Source organism: Ixodes scapularis, unplaced genomic scaffold (genome assembly GCF_016920785.2).
Source record: "Ixodes scapularis isolate PalLabHiFi unplaced genomic scaffold, ASM1692078v2 PGA_scaffold11__112_contigs__length_91849675, whole genome shotgun sequence".
Taxonomy (NCBI): Eukaryota; Metazoa; Arthropoda; class Arachnida; order Ixodida; family Ixodidae; genus Ixodes; species Ixodes scapularis.
The window spans coordinates 53,066,034-53,088,911 of NW_024609837.1; the positions used below are offsets into that span (position 1 = coordinate 53,066,034).

Consider the following 22,878-nt stretch of genomic DNA (forward strand, 5'->3'; position numbering starts at 1 on the left):
CACAAAACGTCTGAAACGCAGCAACTAAACTTTATTGACACAACCGCTTATATATCATTTGTCACACGTCCGTCTCCTGGAATTGGCACACGTCTTTGTGACCTTCAATCGCGGTAAAGACCTTCTCTCGCACAAAACAATGGTGCAGCAACACCTCAAAACAAAACAACCTTGCCAAAGCGCTCCCTCATCTATTCGTTCCCAGGTCCCACACTGCCGCCTGATATGACAAACAGCAACCCATTACCAAAAGCTAAAAAATAACTATTACAACAACAAAAGCATTTGGGTCACTCCATCTAGTGGTATTGACGGTTGGCTGACACAATTCCCTACAGACACAATTCTGATTGTATCCTTGAGGACCCTTTTTGCATAATCTTTTTCTTTGCTTAACACCACAGTTCTTTTCTAATCAGGCAAACAATTATTGCATTCCTGCACAGTTTAGGGATCTCAGAATTCGGAGATCTGTCCCACGAAAACTCACAGGTCATTGGGATATACACTACTGTAACCTGGCAATCAACGGTGGCTTCCCTATGCCGTTTTTGACAATCCTGTGCTCCACCCACTAACAATGTAAACCTGTTTAATTTAGAGTCGAAAGAGATAATCACCCTCACCCGGAATCTTCCGGCTATCACCAGCAGTTTGTGTGAAAAATTAGGGGAAAATGGAATGCTCAGGACCTTGTCTGGTTTCTTCCTTTTTTCCGCACCATTTCTCCGATTCTCTCCAAGCACTTCCTTGCGACCCGCTCCACATTGTTACCCTTATCGGCCGTAGTTTCCGCTTTATTCAAATATGTATAACATCAACCAGCTTGCCTGTTCACTTACTCTTTCTTCGATATAATTAAGCTTCTCAATTGGTTATGAATTTTAATGTTTCTGCTGACATCTTAAAAGTCAGTTTTGAGTTCATAACACAAAAATGAATAATTCTAGTTTCTCACAACAATTTTTTTAAATAGGCAAATGACGACCGATAAGTTCTTGTTGATAAGACTTTAGAGGGCCGTGTCATGTCGTCGCTGACATTGTTTTAACTTTACTAATATTGCTCTCTCTCTCTCTCTACATACAGGGTATTATTCCACGCAAATTGAGACAAGGTTTAAAAATATCTTGGTGTATTTTAGGAAGACGAAACGAAACGAATATAAGTGAGGCTATTTTTTGTGTTTTACCTAGTAAAATAAGAATTAATATAATTAATAAACTAAAGTTTCAATGACAAAGTTGTAGAGCGTCCTCAGAAACATCCAGTTCAGTGATTATATCAGGAAACCTCTAAGACTGTTCGTTTTCCAGGGCTTCCAAAAGAGCTAGCAAATTATGAGAAGAAAAAAAATGAGACAGAAGCGCGTATACTTTAAACGCGCCTTGTCAACTGTTTTCCATTCAGCGTGAGGGTCAAGTTATTCAAGCCACGACTGAGAGCGCTCCATTACAAGGTGCACATGCGCAAAATCACACGTTTATTTTTTTTTTTTATGATGCGCAAACTTTATATTTGTTAACGTGTCTTACGCTCTCAGGGACTGATTTTTAACTACTGGTTGATTTTTAACTTTATATTTACTACCTGATTTACAGTTTACTGATACGAAATTTAGGAATCCTTTCTCTGCATCTGAACTCTTAATTAGCTAACCGTAATGCGTGCCGCGCGTCTTTCTCTTCGCTGCGCTCTCGGCTAAGTCACTACGAGTACAAAGTACATCGTCTAAAATTTTCGTAAAACTTTGTAAGTATGCAATTTTTTCCACAAACGTGTGTAGACTATCTAATTTAAATGAAAAAGCCAAAAACGAGGAACATGCGTAGTCTACTATGGTTCATACGCACCTGTCCTTGATCATTTCGGCCAGCATCTTGCTGATGTCGTAATGATGGTGTGCATCGTATGCTAAGATCATGGTTACGACACCGTCGCACAACGTCTTCTGCGAGGAATATCCTGAAATATACGCGTTATGTTATTTCCCGTTGCTTCTTTCAACAATCTACTCTTTCCCCATATATAATGTCATTTTGCAAAGGTTCCTTAAACTGACACTGTAATGAATAGAAACAAATTTAAAGGGCTTAGATGGGACAAGTAGTTTATGAAACATTTTTTGCGGAAAGAAGTATTCAAATAAATTACCGTAATAGTTATGTACTAGACGACATTCAGGTCGAAGTTGCTCCGGTCTATCGTTCGTTCATTCCTAAGCTGAGACTGCGGGGGAAGGTACAAGCGCTTTGGACCTGCCATACGTCGATCCTTCGCCACGCGATCACGCTCTCGGTCAAATCCTCGCGCGAATGGATGTTTGTTGTAAAATTGTTTCTTCCTGACGGGGTAGTCCTTTACTAGACATATTTTTGTACGTTTCAGAAACAAACAATGTGCGTGAAGTCAATATTGGTTAGAAAGAAAATATCACGAGATCGCCTTTTGTAGCGTAAGCAACACCGGCGGTGGTTAAGCAGTAGCGTGGCTCGCATAATGAGCCGTGCTTTGTGCTGCGCATGCGCGAGGAGCGGTGAGGTCACACGGCGCACAGCTAGCGCGCCGGAGCCGCCGCCGCCGCGCCCGCCTCGCCGGTCTGCGCATTCCAGAGGAGTGACGTCATAGCCGCGGCAGACGCGCTGGCGCCGCCGCGTGCCCAGCTGTGCGTCTCCGTTGCGCAGTAGGCAAGTCTGACGCTGCACCGGAGTCGCTTGATAGCGCCTCTCATTTTGTGCGCCGAAGCTCACGCTACGTATATCCTGGCATAGCCGAGCTAAGCCACCGCAATTATTTTCCTTCGGTTTCGGACGATAAGAAACATGGCTGCCGGCGTTTGCGGTAAGCGGTTTATAAACCGCTAACATTGAGTAACTGGCTCAGTTAGTCTACTTTTATGAGTGAGTTGCTTTCCGTTCACCGAGATGTTCAGAGGAAGATCTCAAATCACATAATTTACAGCAAACTTTCAAGTATAGGACTTCGGAAGCGCTCTACGGGTGCTGGTTTTCGTAGCCGAATTGGCGTAAGCCTAGGGCACATGTCAACTATTTTGCTTGATTTTGCTTGATTTGTTCGTTTGCGCGTTTCTATGTTGAATAAATGTGTCGGTTCTCGTAAAAGCGGCCAGTTACTTTGAGAATTTTGCAGCCGTGGTGATGGCGACCATGATTTTAGTACTGATAGGTAACCCGTACAGGTAAGAATTGAGAGTCATTTGGTTGGAAGCAATTGGTTGTTCGTTCCGCATCAAGTTTTTCCAGGTATTTGTTATTTAAAGTTAAAGCGCACAGAAGAAAAAGAAAATCAATCACGGACACGGGCACACTAAAAATAATAGTTGCTCAGCGCTGAACTGTATTTACACTGAACACCTCCTTTTCTGTGCACTAAAAGCAAAATTACAATTTAAAAACTGAAAATTTTTAAATAATTCTAAAATTCCCTTACAAATAAATACAAAACAAAAAGAACGTTGACAGGTGTCAGCAGCCCATCTATAACTCTTCCAAAAATCCAAAAAATTAACTTGAATATTGGGCCAAAGGGTCTCTCATGCAGCAACAGTAAGAATTTTTTAGCAATTTTAATTTTAACATTTCAATTTTACTTTTTTTATTTTTTAACCTTAATTTTTTTTTTATTTTTATTATTTTTGTAAGGGATTTTTTTTTCGATTGGAATCTCGTTCTTAGTGCACCTGAAGATGAGTTGTTTATTGTAAGTAGTAGAAGAAGATAACCAATACAAACAAAGGCGTTGGGCGACTGTGCTATACAGGGTGTCTGAATCACCAGGCTCGATCTAAAATGGGCCGTAAAAATCGGTGCCTGCGCGAAGGAATCTAAAGCTCTCATCGAAGGTGTATTTCACAGGTCGTTTTTTTCATGTAAACTTACAAAGCGTAGCTCCCTTTCTGTAAAAACTAGGCCAAGAAATTTGCCAGGGTCAACGGCGGACGGCGACACAGGCAACCAGGTGGAGTGGCGGGGCGCGTTTGGCTCATGTATTGACAAATGGCGTCGGTAACAGTGTCAAAAGGTGTAGCCAGCCAACTATTGAAAGTAGACATCACGGAGACGAAATCCGTCGGCAGCAAAAGCGCCGTCGTTATGTAACCGCATTTTTTTACTCCGGTTTGGTACATAACAAAAATATTATGGTCATTTTAGCAGACCACGGTCGTCGCGAGCAATCTCGATAAGGAGGTGGCGCCATCTATCAATACCTGCGCCAAATGCGTCCCGCCACTCGACTTGGTTATCTGCGCCGCCGCCCGCCGTAGATCCTGGCTAGCTTTTTGGCCCCAGTTTTTACAGAAAGGGAGCTACGCTTTGCAATTCGTATGAAAAAAACGACCTATGAAATACACCATTGACAAAAAGTTTAGATTTCTACGGGCAGGCGCCGATTTTTACGGCCTATCTTAGATCGAGCCTGGTGGCTTCAGACGCCCCATGTTGTAGTGTGCCTGCAACCATAAGTTTTTTTTTGTTTGTTTTTGTTTTTGCTTTTAACGTTAATTAACAGCAACCACCAACTCGCCCAGTCAGCTTCCCTAACACGTCTAGGTATGTTTCAGTCATTTTCCTCCTGAAGGCCAGCTGTCAAATTTTGAGCAGTGCACCTGGCTTTCGAAAGCGAACATTTTTAGGTCGTGTTACAATTGTGCGGCATCACGCTCACCCACATTGACAGCGGATGCTATGCAGGAGAGCAGCAAGAACAGAAAAACTAAAAGGTCTACGTATTCATTTTCTTGACTTTTTTGTACTGTTTGATAGCCTTATACCGCACACCAGAAGACGCTGACAGACGATTAAATTGGACCGTTGATCGTGCATGATGGAACGCTAGAACGCCGCTTTCATGGTCGCGTCTTGCAAGCGTTGCAGACGGTTTTAGACGGAATAGTAGGCTAACGCAAGCAATGGCGGACGCCGATGTGTCGCTTCCATGGCCGGGTCTTATAAACGTTTCAGGTGGCAATAGATTGTGTTCTAATAGCCGACGATGTCGTAAGCTGCGACTCGTCTGCCCGCACGACTAGCAGACGGTGTCAGACTCCAGACTAGACTCGCCGGACGTCGCGACAGGAAGACATTAGGTTTGCAAACGTGTTCAGCCTAGCAGCCCAGCCAATCCAGCAGTAGTGGGTGGGGCCACCGTTTTGTGGCATAGAGTTAATATTAGGGCTATGCGTGGATCGAACATTTTAATCCAATTAATCGTCAAATTTTAATTGACTAATTAATCGATTAATCCGTTTAGCTTATTCCCACGCAGAATACTTTTTAAAGAGTCAAATCTAATTTTATTTTGCCTTTGATGAATAGGTGATAAACGGCACAATGTACAATTTCGGATTTTAAATAAACCTTGATATGTAGTTGAGGACATTGAAACTACACATACACTCACAAATTATTATTTTAGCCAAAGAGGTATAGGGGTTCGTTGATATTCTCAGGCAATGCGCACTCCCTTGATACTTCACAAGAGACTGCTGTCCTAAACGGAAACTCGCACGCCGTTGAAGTGGCCCGGACACGTATAACCTTCTCCACTTGTTCCGAGTCACAAATTTCGCCCCTACAGTTTACTTTAAGTCAAAATCTCACCAAAAGTTAGCCTTCATACAGATGTAATCGTCCAGGTCTACGTGATAAAAGCGTTAAATTTATAGCTTTTTTGTTATTTGTGAAAATTTAACCCGTTAAAACAATTAATCGCTATTAAATAATTAATTAATTAATCGGTAGGTTAATCGATAAAATCCCCAGCCCTAGTTAATATAATAATTTAGAGGGAGAACCGTCATGCATTCTGGCCGCTTCGGACAGGCGGGGCGTAGAGGTGGACATTGGTGGTCCCAATGGGGGTCCCAATGGGCTCGTATTGCTGGCAACGCCTTAATATCCAAAAAGAGGCACCATAACATCACCTGTATTGTCTGTATCCAGCTGAATCCTAGCTTACTTTGCACAAAAACACCGCGTCGCGCATGGTATTAAAATAAATAAATTTGACAATCACTCGAGCAACTTATACTCGTCACAGGAAAACGAGATTCGCCAAACCAGTCGTCTTTATTTCAGTGCTTTCTGGTTCCTCTGTTTCTCGTTCTTTCTTGAAACCGATGTCAGCGCTCGGGACTTGTCGGGTTCATAACCCCCCCCCCCCCCCCCCCACACACACACACACACACTTGTTTTGTGGGCGGGGTCCAAAGCGGGTGGCTAACGTCACCTAAATTCCTCCTAGCGTCAGGAATACTACGCAAAAAAATGTATTTTTTCATGATATTTTTTTGTTTCTTTTGTAAAATGCGTGTGTAGTGTAAGCCCTTTAAAGATATATTTTCTTATATCTTTGTTTCTTAAATGAGTAAAAGTAAATAAATAAATAAATAAACAAATAAATAAATAAATAAAAGTAGTCGGAATCTGATCACAAATGCTTTAATTGCAGTTCCGGAAAATTTAGTTAATATCTGCTATTTCTGGAACACAAACCTTTAGTTACACCTCTTGTTTCAACGAAGACTTTAAAAAACCATTAAAAATAGGGTTGCGGAGAAAAAAAAAGTATTGCTGAGAAGCAGTTTTTTTTTCATGGCGGACGTCAGAAATTACAGGAATTTACGAAATATGTGAAAAATGACCTGAAATTCACTAATTAATTTTTATTTAAAAAATAAACATGGTTCCAATTATAATCTTCATCACAAGCTTCGATAACCACAGAATACATACGTTTTAGAGGGATATAAGTCATATACAACATTTTACAACGTAAAAAAAAAATAGCTTGGGACACGTTTCTAGGTTTCCGCAAGTCTTAGTTTCCTATCAGAGCGCAAGCTTGCACCAGCCGTCCTGCCTCCACGTCGCCGAGACTCGTAGCTTGCGTGCGTGCGATTAAAAACCGCACGCATTAAGATCACCGAAGCACTCGCAATATTTGATTATTACATTGAGAGTCTTGACGATACCTAAAAATCGCGGGCTGAACTTTTCGCGGTGGACGTGAAACATATTCAACAAGCGAAAACAAGAAATATTTAAACATTAAGTTCGAAATAATGGCTCTTGTAATAACTGAAGACATATGCACTCACCGTAACCTTTCCTTAATTGATCTCCATCGTTGATTTCATAGCTAGAACATCAGGAATGTTAGCTTCGGGATAGCGGTCGGTGTGGAATCTCTATGCTAGTTTATTCTTACCCTGTTACGAGGCAAATGATGTCAGGATGAATATTCTTCTCATTGAAATGAGAGGTTAGGCTATAAATTGTTCCGTCCAGGTATATATAGGGATAACGGTTATTATCTTTCATCAAAGTTTCCAGATGACTGTCATTTTTCTAGATACAAACAATTGAAACACAGTTTTTTAATAAAAATGTATTTCTTATGAAATTGTATATTGTGCAGATAAAAACAGCCTCTTCCTTGAAAAGTGTTGTTAATAGACTTAAATTTACTGGAATACGGAATACGAAGGTTTAAAGCAAACGAACTGTTTTATTCACGTGCTGTGACCCTTGAGGCGTAAACTATGCAATTCCTAGCTTCAGAACAAACGTAACGAAGAGTTGATACTTTTATTGAATACATCGGGGAACCGGTTCTTTAATTTGTTCAAGACAAGTGAGGTATATTGTGACTAAGTGAGGGTTAAATCAACTATTATCTAGCTTATGATGTTGGAAATGCTATTGTTGGATTTAGTTTGACTTTTAGAGGGCTCGCTGGAAAACCATAAATAAGCTTACATAAGGTTTAATATTATATTTAATTTGATAGTAAATGGCATACCTCAAGAGCTCTGCATTTAAGAAGGATGCTAATTCCTACATTGAGCCGCCATTATGATGTCCTTCAGCTAAGAATTTAACTTCTCTTACTGCCAAGAGATCTCAGGAGAGTGTTTTTATAACGTGTGCTTGATTAACGCCATGGTAACAATGCAGTTTCTTACAATATATCTGGTCCTGCTGTCAAGAATGGTTTTGAGTTCAAAGAAATCCTTCAGAAATTGTTGTGCCTGTAAAAATGAATTACACCAAGTTAAGGTTAGATATTGATAAGATAGAAACAATTTGAGCGTACTATTTATGAGATATTATGAAGCATTTCTTGGAGGGACTGTTTTGATATTGAATGATAATGTTAAGCACGTTAATTAATATGTCATTAAACACTACATAATGAAACTATCTAGGTTTATCTGCTATACGTCAGTGCTATATATTTTTCTAATAATAATAATAATAATAATAATAATAATAATAATTGATTTTCTGATAGTGCCCCAAAACAGGCATAACTAACCTTCTTATTGGAATACTGAGAACAAAAAGAAAAAAAAAAGAGACCAAACTAAGCTACAGCTGCGCAATTCGCAAGCCGAGCAACACATGCGGTAGAGTTGATTGACTATGTTACTGTAGAAGAGTTCTGGTGTTTTCTAATGATCATGCAGACGGTTATTATTACGCGGAATTAGCGGAATTAATATTTCCCCACACTTAAAATATTAATTTCCTAAGCTATAAAATTTAATGGAAAATAACTATAAATCCTGGCATGATTTAAACAAGTGCGAGTAATGAAAGCCAGAAAACTGCTAAATTGAATTTTGACCATATGTTATCAATACACTTTATTATGGAATTTATGACGCATCTGCAAAACGCACTACAATGATGCTTTGAGGAGTACACACCAATTTGCTGCTATTAATCGGTAAATCAAATACTGAAGACGACGTTAAATATTATGCAGAATGTTAACCGGAATTATGCCGCATTGAGTGAATTGTATCTATTCGCTTCCACAGTCTTATATTTTGATTCTAACAAGGGGGCCTTGTCTAGTTCGCTGTGCGTGGGGGTTGAACTGCGCAATTGAAATTCGTTGATATTTGGACGCTCTGAAAGTCCTTACCTATATATATATATATATATATATATATATATATATATATATATATATATATATATATATATATATATATATATATATATATATATATATATATATTCATCGTGCTACTGCAGCTCCAACTGAAACGTTTTTGTATGCGTCATATCTTGACGCGGAGAAAGCTTCTAAAATTGACCTCGCAGGTAAATTTTTTTGTTATCGTATTTCGCACTCTGACTAAAGGCTCTGTTACACGACGACGTCGAGCGAATCAAACGCGCCATAGCGAAGCGTGCACAGGTGCTGATTTGTGGAAGATATCGAGTTGCTGCTCGCCGGCCAATGAAAGGCGCACGTTCTGCGCTACGCTCCATCCGCTGCCCTCAATATGGGAGTATAACAGAGTCTTAAGAGCAGACTTGTTCCTACCTCAAATGCTTTACTCAATATACTGTATTTCAAATACTCTTTGAAGTATCTTGGTATCTTGCAGATAATTTTCATCGAGAGTGTTTGATACTCTATCTTAATTACATTTCTGAGTATCTTGTACTCATTATGTGAAATACATTTTTGACATTCCGCCATTTTCCAAGTTTTTCGGATGGAGTGGTGTGGGCGTGGCACGAGGAAACGTGGACATTCTTTCGAGCAACCAAATCCTGCTGCTAGCTCCGATTAGCTACGGTGCCTTAGATTGCGCTCGCGAAAAAATCACTTTTGTGCCGATTGTGACTCATATTTCATCCCAAAATTCCTACAATGAAGTTTTTCTCCTTGCCTCTCCAAAGGCGTCTTTTGTTCTTTAGAGTTTCCCCCGAAAAATCTTCAAACGCAAGGGGTGGTTTTAGGGAAGTAAAGATAGCCAAACTGAGGCGCAACGCAGACCGGGAGACGACCTACGAAACCTATGCAGACTTGAGTGCCACGAAAATACCAAAAAAAAAAAAAGAAAATAAGAAGTGGACAAAAATTTTTTTTGTTTTGCTTTTTGTATAGTTGTCCCAGCTACGGCAGAACGTCAAAGCATTTATTTTCCTTTTGTAGTTAAACGATGCTTCTAAAGTGCGCCGCAGGACGTGATATTCAGCGATGTCACTATTGGCGAGGCGCTCTGACCGGTTTGTTGCCCCCTCACCTCGGTGTTTACCCAATACAAGGCCTGTACACATGCCCACAAGCCTTGTGTGAACGTTTATGTCATCTTTAATAGAGCGTGGGGAGCAGTGTAATGTAAACATACTAACAATAAGCGAAGTGACGTCAAGGGCCGGATCTCTACCGAAAGCAGTCGTCAGAGGATGCGAGCTTGACCCACTTGGGCTTTTGTGCTGAGCTGGCCACCTTGCATGCTACATTGTTCATGCAGGCCGGAATGGTAACAAAAGAGACCCTCCTCGCGCTCACCGGAGAACACGAACTCTAGCCGAACGCTGACCCCGCGTTCGGGTATGTCAGCCGAGCGCCGAGACATTGTATTCGTTGCCTCGATCCGTGTAGCTCTAAAGTTAACCGCTTGAGGCGCCACGGTCTGAATCCCCAATAGCTAAAGCAACTTCTTTCTTGTTGTCCCGGAAATTTTTTTATAACTAGGATTCCGTGCTTTATGAGTTTATTGCTCGTGAAATTCGGAGGGTGTTTTTTGTAGTTTAATTTTCGCTGGGGATTCGGAGTTTATTTTTGTCGGATACCCAATTCTTTGAAATTCCGTTTTTTTTCTTCTTTTTTTTTATTTTACTGCGTAGAGTTAAGGTAATAATTAAAAAACAAAACAAATAAGGTCCGGGTACCATCACTCCTTGTCCCGAAGGAACCTCGACGTGTTTAAAGGCAAACCCCTCTTGACAGTAGCTCTAGATTTCAAAGGAAACTGAAGTGAAATCTCCTCGGGACCACTGACCCTGTGTTTTTATAAAGTTTAGTTGTAAAACTCCGTCTTTTTTGCTGTTTATTTGGTCGCTATGCTAAGATTACATTGTCTTTTGCTAAATCTCTGCTAAGATTAATTGTTTTTTGGAATTGTACAAAAGGCGTGTGGCATGATTTGTACTAGCAGTGAAGTCGTGATTCCAAGACGGCTTATTGCATGTTTTTCTTTGCTTTTTTTCCTCCACTCTGCCCTGCGAGCCTGTCCTGACAAAATAAAAGTTAATAAAGCTTGAGCCCATAGAAACCTCCGTGCATTTTCTGCTACTCCAGTGAGTGACAGCGCGTCCCCCTTTTTTTAGAGGTACCGCGGAAACGGCTGACGGCGGCGGAGAAGCGGCTGTCGTGCTGACGACCTCCTGCGCTTCGTAACAACGTATGGTACCACTCCCATGTTATCGCTGTAGCGCATAGTATCTAATTGAATTTCGCCCAGCTGCGATGTGTCCATGGCTATGGCGGTGCTGAGAGGCGCCGATTCAGAAAATATGTCGGTGGCATCGGCGCCATCAGCGCGGTAAAACCCTGTGGTAAAACACACCCGCACTCCACCATCTCGCCGCTAAAGCCCTCAGTCTCCTATTGCCGAGATAACTTTCGGTTCGTGTGACAGAGCACGTCACAACCGTCAAAATTACGCCGCGGCTAGTTTTGCTCTGAGTTTAAGAGGAAGAAAAATTCGATATTTCAAGCATTTCTCGTATAGAAGTTAATAAACCGAAACGAAAACGGATACCTGTTCGGCGTTCAGTTATTTGGCAAAGCTAAAAAGGTTATTTCATGGTCCCTTTAAAAGCACGACACTGGGGCATTTCTAGAGCGTCACTCTAACAGAATTGCTCGCTAGCAAACCAAGCATCCTCGCACACCCACCCAAGCATAAGGTAAACATAGGAGAACCGTAAGTATTTATTTCCGCTTGTCATGGCGGCTGGAAGTAGTTTGCACACCCTGTTTACTGTCATACTCCATGCCCACCATTTTATTTTCTATTTCGCCATTTTGCACCACGAAAGTCACAGGCGCAACATGTGCTGTACACATTTCCGTCCAGAGGTAAGTAAGTACTGTTACTCGTTACTTCATCTAAAAGTAACCAAATGCTTAGAGAAATTTTAAGTTAAAAAAAAACCTACAAGCTACAAAAAAAAAAGAAAAAAAAAACTTAATGTACACACTAAGAAAAAGGAATATAGGCGCGGCTAGAGTAACGACTCTGTTTTCTTTCGCCTCCTCTGCTGCAACCCACAATGTGTGAAACGATTTCTTTTTTTTCCCCTTTCTTTATCTCTATTTTCTTTTCGTTCAGCTGGTTTATTCCCGCTCAAGTTTATTTCCGTTCAGTTGGCCATTTCCGATATCATAATGAACCAACTAGTTCATCTTCACCCCGTAACCAATTATGTCGCTCGTTCTTTCACTTGAAACGCTTGTAACGTTGAAGATGTTCATTGGTGGTGGCCCATGTCAGGTTAAACAATCCAGTAACAGCGACCGCCCTTTTCTTGCACGCGCAATCTTATTTTTTTTTTTTTCGCTTCGTTCTTTGCAGCACGCGCAATCTTTTTTTTTTTTTTCGCTTCGTTCTTCGCAGTTCGCACGCGCCGTTACTATGCGGAGAGCAAGTCGTCTGCTTCTTGCGCAAGAGTTGTGGTGACGTCAGAAAGACGCCAAGCTCTGATTGGCTCTGATTGAAGGATAGTGGGTAGACCTCAAAGCAAGCTGCCTCGAGGTCTACCCCACTATCGTTCGTTCAGAACCAATCAGAGCTCAACATCCTGACGTCACCACAACCCCTGGAAAGGAAGCAGACGAAATTGCGCTCCGCATTAAAGCGCGAAACACATGTACGTCGAAACCGTCCGATCCGACGTGCGGACTGCCGGAATGACCTTCGGGGGCGAGGGTTTTCGTAGCACCGGAGAGCGTTGAAAACCCTCGCCTCCGACCGTCGTATTGCCTGATCAGACGTCGGATCGGACGGTTTCGTCGTACATATGTTTCGCTCTTTAAGCGCGATCCAAACCAACGCTTCTTTTAGCGCCTGTAGGTCGTGCGGCTGCGGATGTGACACATTTCCTGACGTTTTTGCTGTTTCCGGGCGCGCTTTCTGAGTCAGAACCGTGCGCTTTGGTTTGGACGGGCCAGCTTCGGGCGAGCGCGCACGCGCGCAACATACTGGCCGGCCAGGCCAGTCTGTCGCAGCCAGAAGGCGGCGAGAGAGAGAGAGAGAGATCGCGTTGTTATGTTGGAAGAGAATAAAAGTGTGGGGAGGACGGGGCCAATCGTGGATGCGCACCGGGCGCTTTTGTCACTTGCTCTGAGAAGGCGGCGAAGAAACGCGGAGCCGGAACTAGCTTGCCCTCCACCGATTGGCCGGGACACAGGAGCGCCCTATACGTCACCGCGCGTTTTTGTGCGCGTTGAGAAAAAAGTTGAAATTATCCAACTTTTTTGTGCGCGCCCGGAAGGAGCGAAGAAGTGGCGCGACGTCACGAAAATACGTCACATCCGCAGCCGCTCGACCTACAGGCGCAAAAAGAAGCGTTGGTTTGGATCGCGCTTTAGTCGTTACTTCGTTACCGAAAAAGTAACTAGATACAAGTGATTCGCTACCTGCAACGCGTTATAACAAGTCTGATCGACACCAAAAGCTGAAATTGTATGCACTAAAGAGTATAAAAATACTTCTATTGGTTCCACATGCAATATTTGAGCAATGTTAAAAACACGAGACTTAAACTAAACGAGTGGGTGATCTGTAGCCTGAGCATCAATGTTGCTATTGAGTAAGAAGTATGCTCAGCAATGAACTTCAGCCGTCTGAATGCCTCTTTTTTGCCGTTTTTAGAAGTTTGGAACATTCCAGCACATCCGGCACATAAACGGGTTGTAAAAAAACAATATCCGCTAGTACGCACACAGCGCCCCTTCGCCATGGGAGGATGCTAGTACGGAGGAGTTAAGTTTGGAGTGCATCGCACCTTTCCTACACTTGCTGGGTACCAGTTTCATAAGCAATTTATATACATTAAAATACAAAAGAATACCGCACCCAATACGCGCCTTGGAAGAAAATATGGTATGATTGTGCTGGGGTTACTTAAATTGAGCATTACTGAGTTGTTAGACTCCTGGTTTTTAAGCAATAAAACCACTACGAGGCAATCTGCACATCCATAACGGTATGGATACAAGTTTTGTTTTATAGGGTTAATAAAAATAAACTTATTAAGACATTCGCGAATTAACCTGTTAGAGCACATATCGCCGTGCTTGTTTTGTTTCATATTCCAACTTTGTTTCGAATTTAGAGGAGATACCTTGGATGCATATCTTATTAGGGTTAGCCTTCTCAGAACAAGCTTTTGGACAAAATCAGGCGTACCAGAGATTTCTAAACACCCATTTCCCTAATGTTGTCTCCCCGTGCGTGCATTTTCCCGAGAAAGTTAGCGAGGAACTTGAAGTCACATAAATAACGTCGAGGTACTACAACGTCACACCACGACTTAAACCTGTGACCTCAAGTCACCTGTCTACGCCGCGTAACTTCAGGTCACGTGACGTCCTTGAATTTACCCGAAGTTGGCGAATTTCCCCGAACTTTCCCGAATTTCGCGGACAAATAAATAAACTATATGCCCTTCTCCACTACACGAAACGGCTGTTCAATCTTTTCTAAGCACATTTTGACACTCGCCACTTAAATATGCTTCATCCCTTGCATTATACAAATTCGAAGATAAAGGCCGCTGCCAATGTCTGTCATGGCTTTTGCTGCTGTTCTGGAACGTTACGGTAGAGACTTTAATATTACTATAGTGCAAGCTATCTTGGTAAGAATAAAGCAAAAACGTTACCTGAGTATTGACGAGTCCTATAAATGTTTTTACACTTTCGTCAGTCGCATTGACGGTGGTATCTATCAGATATAATATTCTGAGTTTTGCCGACTCTGAAATATTTAAGACATAAGTCAGGTACTTTGAATGGCTTGAAATCTATAACTTACGAATTAAAAAAAATAAGAGTGGAAATTAGAAAAGAACACAATAGGCCTTGGTATAGGATCATGCAGCCAAATTTATAATCGCCGTTAAAGGGAAGCTCAAACGCTAGAAAGGAACAACAACCACCACCACCACAACAACAACGCAAACAGAACATCGAGTTAGGAGCGGCATGTCGTTGCTTTTTGCCTCCGGAATTCGGTTGTTGCACTGAAATTGAGAAGGTTTCAGCGTAAACCACCTTTTCTTTTAGAGGCACGTGTACCACTTGTTGCAGGGCGCGCGGTGAACCCCTCTGCTGCCCGTTTTTCGTCAAAAAACAAACTGAAGGGTGAGCAAAAGCGACACCTCCTAGGCAATACGGACATAGCGCTAAATTTTCTACGCTATTATCCGGAGGCTTGCGCAGAGCACATAATGGGCACAAGCGCTGCGTCATCATTCGGCTGAGAGTCGTGTTATCACTGATGGAACACGTGTTCCATTCCCAGCCAAACGATGACGTAACGCGCAGTCTGTGCCAGGCGCTGGCTTCGATAGGTGACGTGAAAAAGCCCAGTGCAAAGGCCTTGCTTTAAAAGAGCTGTTGCCTGACACTGCCGATGACGCCACTTTCACGCGTTTCTTTTCTTCCTCTCCTGTGCCCGGCGAACGCCTCGTTGATAACAAGACGTTGCAGGCACAAGGTAGTTTAGTCGAGGTAGTCAGCTGCCACTCATAACGCTTTCACGCACAAGGCTTAATGCATGGCGGCGCCGTTTCAACGCCGCGCTGGCGAACTAATGAGTACCAGGTGACTTGAGCACCCGTTCAGTGACTCGACAGAGACGAAACTGCAGATGCATCTAAAGTGACAATTAAAACGATCTATTAAACTACTATCAATACCCTAGATCATTTTTCCTAAAATAAAGATAGTGTAAAAGTTGATTATTGGTAGCAGAATATCGACGTTTGATGGCTTACTATCAAATACTGATTTTAGGTTATCTAATATTATTAGCACACAATCTATGTTTGACAGTTAAGCTGGGCATTGACAGTCCATTTTTGATTGATTTTCTATATTTTTTTTGAAGAGTTGCTTCTCGATTGATTATGAAGAGCATTATAGATGCCAGCTTTTAATAAAATGTTGAGCGTTGAACTTGTAATTTGTAGAAATTCGTCCACACTTGGATAGCTAGAAAAGCTATTGAGCGTCAAGTATATAAGAACATATAGTTATTCAACAGTAAAACATTCAAAAACAGGATTTTATAGTATCTTGATATGTGCCTTTTATCTGCCTTAGGTTTAGCTCCTGCTTTCCTTTTTCTCACTCTTTTTTTTAACTTGAGTAGCAGGGAAGTGCAAAGAGAATGCAGGAAAGTTAGTCTTTGTGTTGTGTTCGTCTACTTCTGTGTTTATGAGTCTCGGGTTTTATTACCACGAAGTTAGTCTTTAATTGCTATATTTTTACTCTACTCTGCCCAGGGGGAAAGATGAAGTTGGTGGTTTACGTAAAGGTTTTAATTATTTTCGCTACTATTTTGATTGTTCTGGTATAAACGCTCAATAATTTCGAAAATATTTTTGGTAGAAATATATATTTTTATTGACTAGAGTTGTTTTTGTTCAATTGTTGGATATCAATAGGACTTCTGGTAATTAGCTTTTGCACAAAGTTGCAATATTGCAGAAATTAACATACGATACCGCTATAGTCGGTGACATGATAAAAAGCAAAACAAGTAGCCCAAAGTTGGATCTGAAAGGAGGGCAAACGTGGGTCCCACCTCAGTTTTCAAGCCGGGCCAAAGTGGGGTCCACTTGGGCAGCCCTCATGAGCTTCCATCATGGAACCCAAAATGGGTTTACTTGAGCAGCTCGCAAAGACCCTCCTCATGCGGCTCACAGAGGGCCTTTTATGGGCCCACACACATGCACCTCCCCTTTCTCCGTCCCGGCCCAAAGTGGGCCTACGTGGGAGCCCACAAAGGTCTCCCCGGAAAACTCATCGTGTTCGGGGTTATTTGATAATTTCTCTACGATGTGGGATATTGCATGGCATCACAAATGGAGCATACCTCACTTTTCCCTGTGCCCAGTGGGACATTTGTACCATTTTGATACATTTGATAAATATTAAAACGTCTAGACTTTTGGAAATAAGAAATTTTAAGTGGACGAAATGAAAAAAAAAAAAAAAAACGGTGCAGAGGGATACATAACCAACTTGAGGCGGATACAGACACCGAACTTTAGTGCAAATAACAACATTCCGATGATCGTGTTTGGAGTTTACCCTCGAATATATTACCCTGCGTAAAATATTCCACCCCACGTAAAAAAGCCATTTCTACATACCCGCTGAGTACTAAGTCAACAAAAAAAGTTTTGCAAACCTGAATTTTACTTTTCAGATGTAAAATCACAATTCTCGGTGATTTGGTACCAAAGTAAAACGATCTCCCATGTTGCATTTCCGAAACGTGCATCAAGTGTTCTCAATATCAACGGAAAGTCCAATTTTGGGAGTTGCACAGGTTGTCTAAGTTGGGCATGCCAACGCTTTGCCCTCTTGGAGTCCCTTATTTATTATAATCTGGCCCCTTAAATTCGAGGCGGGACCCAAGGAAGCATTGCATGGGCATCCAAAGTTGGGCATGCCCACGCAGTGTTTCCGTGGAGTCCACCTATGTGCCAACTCTGCCCCGTATAGCCGAGGCAGTATCCATGGGGGCATTGTACAGGCATCCCAACTTGGGCATGCGCACGTGGAGGCCACCTTTGCTACCTCTGCCCCCGCACAGCCTGGTTCTTAACCTGGCTGTGTTCTTACACAGACAGGGCAAGGAACACACACACGCGCTCCATGGGTTTATTCACAGCCTCCTATATACTGACAAAGCCTGGCAGATCGCCACGAGAAGCGGCCACCGAACATGAAAAAGTGGAGCGGCAGACAACGGATGAAAGGAGAGCCACGTGACTGGCTCCCCGCTGCGGCGAGACGCCGAAACACACTTCTCCCGAGCGAACAAGTGTGTTTCGGGTCCTCGCCGCTGCAGAAGCTGAGTGCTGACGTCCAGGTTCCCCGAGATATGTCTCTTTAATACTCTGTGCTGCCGGATCCTCGCGCTCCAAATCTGCGACTGGGCACTCTTTGGCTCCGTCGTCAAACTGCCAGGCTTTGTGAATATAGAGGAGGCTATGGTATATGCTTAATTGTCTGTATTTCACATAACAGATATTTATTACGAATTGTTGTTACTTATCGTAGCGTGAATTAGGGGTCAAAGTAATTATTTTCTGATATGAGTGGGCAAAGTATACAACACATTTTAAGTCTGCCACACGCAAGCATTTTAATATTTTACATTCTGCTTTAGAAACCTATACTTTAAGGACGACAATTTTTTTTCCGAATTACTTTGTTCTTGGTTTTTCCATTATCACCTCTAGCGTTGGTTCGACAGTAAAACCTAAGACCTACAGAAAAACACGCAGTTTTTCTAAACTATTTGTTTTTTATGTTTTGTTTTCTTCAAGGGTGCGTACAGTCGCGTCGAATAATTCTCAACTGTATGAAACTCTATTGGAGTGACTAATTCAGGTGCAGTTTAGCGTGTTCGACGTAAAGTAAACCCATTCGTGTACTGTTAGTTATTTTCAAACACATTATTTATACAGCTACGAAATGTTTTGTGACCTCGTGAAATTAGACAATTTGCTCAACAAGAGAACGATCCGTGGATTGAGGTTTCTGTATAAGTTTGGAAATGGTAGGATTGGATTCACCAGCTCTACTAACTCGCGTCCACCTGAGCGTTCCTCGTAGGTCTAGTTGACTTTACTCTTTGTTTTATCCTCCCGATCTATGTAACGTAGTACCCATGACATGCCTTCAATTGACGTATAGTCATTTAAAACACCATAGTGGGAATGTTATTCTATATATTTTTGACGAAGGCTGTAAACTTAGAAAGTATGTTGCTACCATCGTTTTGTCTTAACTTTTATTTTTTTATTGTGGCCGAGCAATAATACGGTCTGACATTGGTAAGGGCATCACTAAGGAGGCGCCACGTTGTTTATGGGTGACTTTATATAGATAAAATAAATAAATAAAGTTTTGTTGCGTTATGTTCAATGGAAGAGGAGTGGTTATGTTCTCAAGCAGCAGCGAAAACAACATGTTTCAATAGCACTTATAAAAAAAAAGAGAGAAAAAAGAAACGACATACCTTCGTCATTTTCCTGTCTTGAACTTAGACGAACTTTGGGCCAACATTCCACACCAGCATACATCAAGCAGAGCCAGAGGCATAATGTCCCGCGTAGTGTATTCATCGAAAACCTGTTGTAGCTCAAAATCTAATCCTTCGTCAGGACGAAGGAGTTGGATATAAAAAAAGACGACGTGTTTTGCGCGTTCTTTTGAGAAATATTGGCGGGCGATAAATTATCTTGCTTATGAGAGGAAAATGGTCACGCCTTTTTATCGCGCTTTATTTGTGACATCATGATGACATTTGGAAACTGGTTTGCAGGACAATGCATAGTGACTACCACAAACATATTGTATCGCGAAAAGTTTCCATCCTCTTTAGTTCCGGCTCCCATTCAATTCACGCGGATGTTGGAATTTTGTCAAGGTTATATTTTACGCTAAGCTTTTTTAACCTTTTTGCTAAACACGTGCAAGAAAAATGTTACTTTCTTTGACCAGCAATATATTGTACACTGTTTTCCTGGCAAACAAATATGTACATATGTATGTATTATGAGTATTACGAATCGCGTCAGTCTGTTTCCCCGACGTATTTAGCTAATCTGACGTCTTTCATGCTACCAAAGGATCACGTGTGCTTTTGAAAACCGCTTTAAGAAGAACTGAACCCTAAAAAATTGAGTTACAAGTTATCTGCGACTTTGGTTTTATACAATTGCAAATACATCACTGGAATTAGACGTAATTAGGTATACAGCAAATTTATTTTTAAAATACGCGTAGAAATTGTTGCAGGGCATGCGCAAAATCTCGCTGCCATCTGTTATTTGTCACAAGAGTCATATCGTAATCACTGGTCTCTCCAACGCAGCTTTAACTACTTTGGTACAGAAAACGTGTTATATTTAAACGTGCCTTCTACCGGCAAAAAAGAAATAACAGAACCAAAGATAAATAACAAATTAGATCACACACTAATCCCGAGGCTGCAAAAATATATGGACGGAATTTACAAACCTTGGGTCTTTATCACATCGGCGTTAGGTAAAGACACGATTGCCAGAACACGAGCGAGTTTCAAAAAGCAGTAATTGAACTCAGGTGCATAATCCTTCATCACTGTATGTAGTTGAAGTTTTCGTCGGTAGTGATAAAAAACGTTTCGGAGGATGGAAAAGTATTGAAAATGGGAGTAAATTGATTAATTTACGAACTTGTGATGACAGAAAAAAATTGTTCCCAACACTTCTAGACAATACGTTTTTAGTACACAAAATTGCCTTGTGCGTCGATGATTCAATAAATTGTCGCACATCGGTGGCGAACGGATTTGTTGAAAAGCGATGTAGTCGACTTTTAAATATAAGGCAAGGAAGAGAGGTTGCAAAACATACTAAAGTGACATATGAGTCCCAAAACCGTTTGATGGTCAGAAATGTAATTGTACATGGAGGTTTTGGAGAATATTTAACTCGTTTATAAATTATGTTATGGCAACGACGCGGCGGCTTTTTTTTTTTTTAATGCGCACCGCATTAAAAATTTGAATACGACCCGTCGCTTTGCGCTACAACGTTAGATCTGTTGACTTCGTAGTGATCGGTTTTGCAGCACTCGACCAAGGCGGTTATCTCAGACTCAGTAAGACAGAACATTCAAGCCCGTCAGGGTTAAATGTGACTGCATGGACGCGATCACAAAACAAGCGTTACCGAAAGGGCCGCTGCCTGCGTTTGTGGTGATTGAAACCATGCCGAGCATTCCGATTGGTTGTTCTCGTTGCTGAAGACATTTCGACATAGGAATAGCCCACCCCATGGCTGTAATTGGCAAATCGCGAAACAGGAACTTGCTTAAGTTATACTTGATCCAAGCACACTCTCTGAATGCTGGTGACTTTCTGATCCCGAAATGCTCTTACGGTTGCCCAGATTCAGCGTAGTAATATTCAGTTCGATGCCAAAGTCGAAACTTCATATTTTTGGGTTTTTCCTTTTTTTTTCTCCACCATATCAAAACGTGATGTCACCGGCGGTAAGCATGGCTCACGGCTGGCACTAAGGTATCGCTCGCGTCTTACAACCACAAAACAGGAGGTACGTGCGATATTAAGTCAAAAATTTGTATTTGTACAGATTTTTACCTTCGCCAACGTATTGAACTATGAGAAGAAACAGAAGCAACTTGTTTTTGAGGAAACCGTTCGCGCAACTTTGTACATCCGGTCACAGCTGGCTAGTCCTGTAAAAATAGCTGTTCATATACATCTCCTCCCTGCACAAGCAAGCAATTACGCTGCAAAGAAAGGTCAAAGAGACTCGTAATACACGTTTCGTCAAATTACCCAGACATCAAGGAGAGTGCCTGGAATGTGGTACAATTGGTCACGCTCGCCCTACCTGAGTGCACGCGCCATTTGTTTTATATTTGGTTGAGAAAAGGTAAAGTCGCAAACGCCAGCACATGTAATTATACTTGCAGCATGCTCCTTCGTGTCTGGATAATTTAGAAAAACGTCTACGGTCAATTCCAGAAAAGCGGTTCTGGTTCGTGCCATTTTCAGGGCTCGTGCATGTTGCGCGTGCTCTGCTCGACTTCTGAAGCGACGAACATGCACGTGGTGGGCTGTGAGCTGACAGCTGTGGGCTGTAATTTTCGTCGACATTGACATTATGTATACTGAACTCAGGCGCATATCCCTTCACCAATGTATTTAGTTGAATTTTTTGTCGGCTGTGAAAGCTAATTTTTCGGAGAAAGAAAAAGTATTAAAATACCTGTTTACACTGGGCGCCATATTTGAGGGCAATGTTTAAAGCGCATGCTCAGAAAGGGCTCAGATTAATAGGCTGCTAAGACCAGCATCCTGATGGTGCGGAATGCATGTTGCAAAAAAACTGCGAAAGTTTGCCGTCAGCACACGCTCAGCAGCAGCGCACACAGCTAGGGCCTCCAATTAGTGCAGGACCATTGATAGATTAACCAACCAATTAATCGATTATTGGATTAATCGCTATAAATTGTTTTAACTGGTTAATCGGTAAATTTTTAACGAACCAAAATAGTAAAAACAAAACGGTTTCACCGTGCAGATGTTGACGGGCACACCCGAATGATGGGCAAACTTTAAGTCAACATTTAGCCTAAAGTAAACTGTAGGGGCAAGATTTGTAACTCCCGAGAAATGCAGAAGGTTACACGTGTACTTCAACGCCGCTCGAGTGTCTGTTTATCACAGCAGAGACTAGTGTGAGCAATCAAAGGAGGTCGCTCTTGCCAGATTATACCAACAAAGTTCTTTGCCTTCGATGCAGCTGAAGTGTAATAATCTCTGTGTGGGAATGCCTTCGAACTGTTCTTAACTACACATCAAGGTTATTCCATAATAAAAATAGTACATTCCGCCCTTTAGGTTACCTTATGTTCAGCAAATGCATAAACAAAAATATTAACTTTGACTAAAAAAAATGTTATGCATGGAAATTAATGAGTCCGATTAATTGATTGATTGATTAAAGGGTGTCGATTAATCGAGTTAAACTTTTTAATCGACGCCCAGCCCTACCTCCAATGAATACTCCTTATAGAGTGGGATGAAACAGATTTATCGAAGTCAGAATGTGGGCAGAGCTTTTTTTGACGAAGATTGTGCAGGTCTAAACATTAAAAGAACTCCGCAACTCCCAAGCCAAGCATAATCAAAATGCAAGGAAAATAAGGAAACACACTATCGAATTTTTTAACTAAGAATAATTTCTTAAAGATGCATTGCCCAAACTATAAGATTAA

The 22,878-nt window shown here is 41.7% G+C and overlaps 1 protein-coding gene across 1 annotated transcript in view; it reads right to left on the reverse strand.

Annotated features, from left to right (window-relative positions):
- Positions 1-19,208, reverse strand: part of LOC115328656 (protein piccolo-like) — a gene marked incomplete at its 3' end in the record, with an annotated part of 30,408 nt that extends 11,200 nt beyond the window's left edge. Inside the window, exons 1-6 of the mRNA XM_040210395.1 lie at positions 19,103-19,208; positions 14,724-14,818; positions 7,988-8,053; positions 7,231-7,370; positions 7,121-7,161; positions 1,854-1,965 (exon numbers count right to left, since the gene is read on the reverse strand). Coding sequence (XP_040066329.1) covers positions 1,854-1,965; positions 7,121-7,161; positions 7,231-7,370; positions 7,988-8,053; positions 14,724-14,818; positions 19,103-19,208 — 560 coding nt within the window. The remainder of the gene's footprint in view (positions 1-1,853; positions 1,966-7,120; positions 7,162-7,230; positions 7,371-7,987; positions 8,054-14,723; positions 14,819-19,102) is intronic.
- Positions 19,209-22,878: the final 3,670 nt, after the last annotated feature.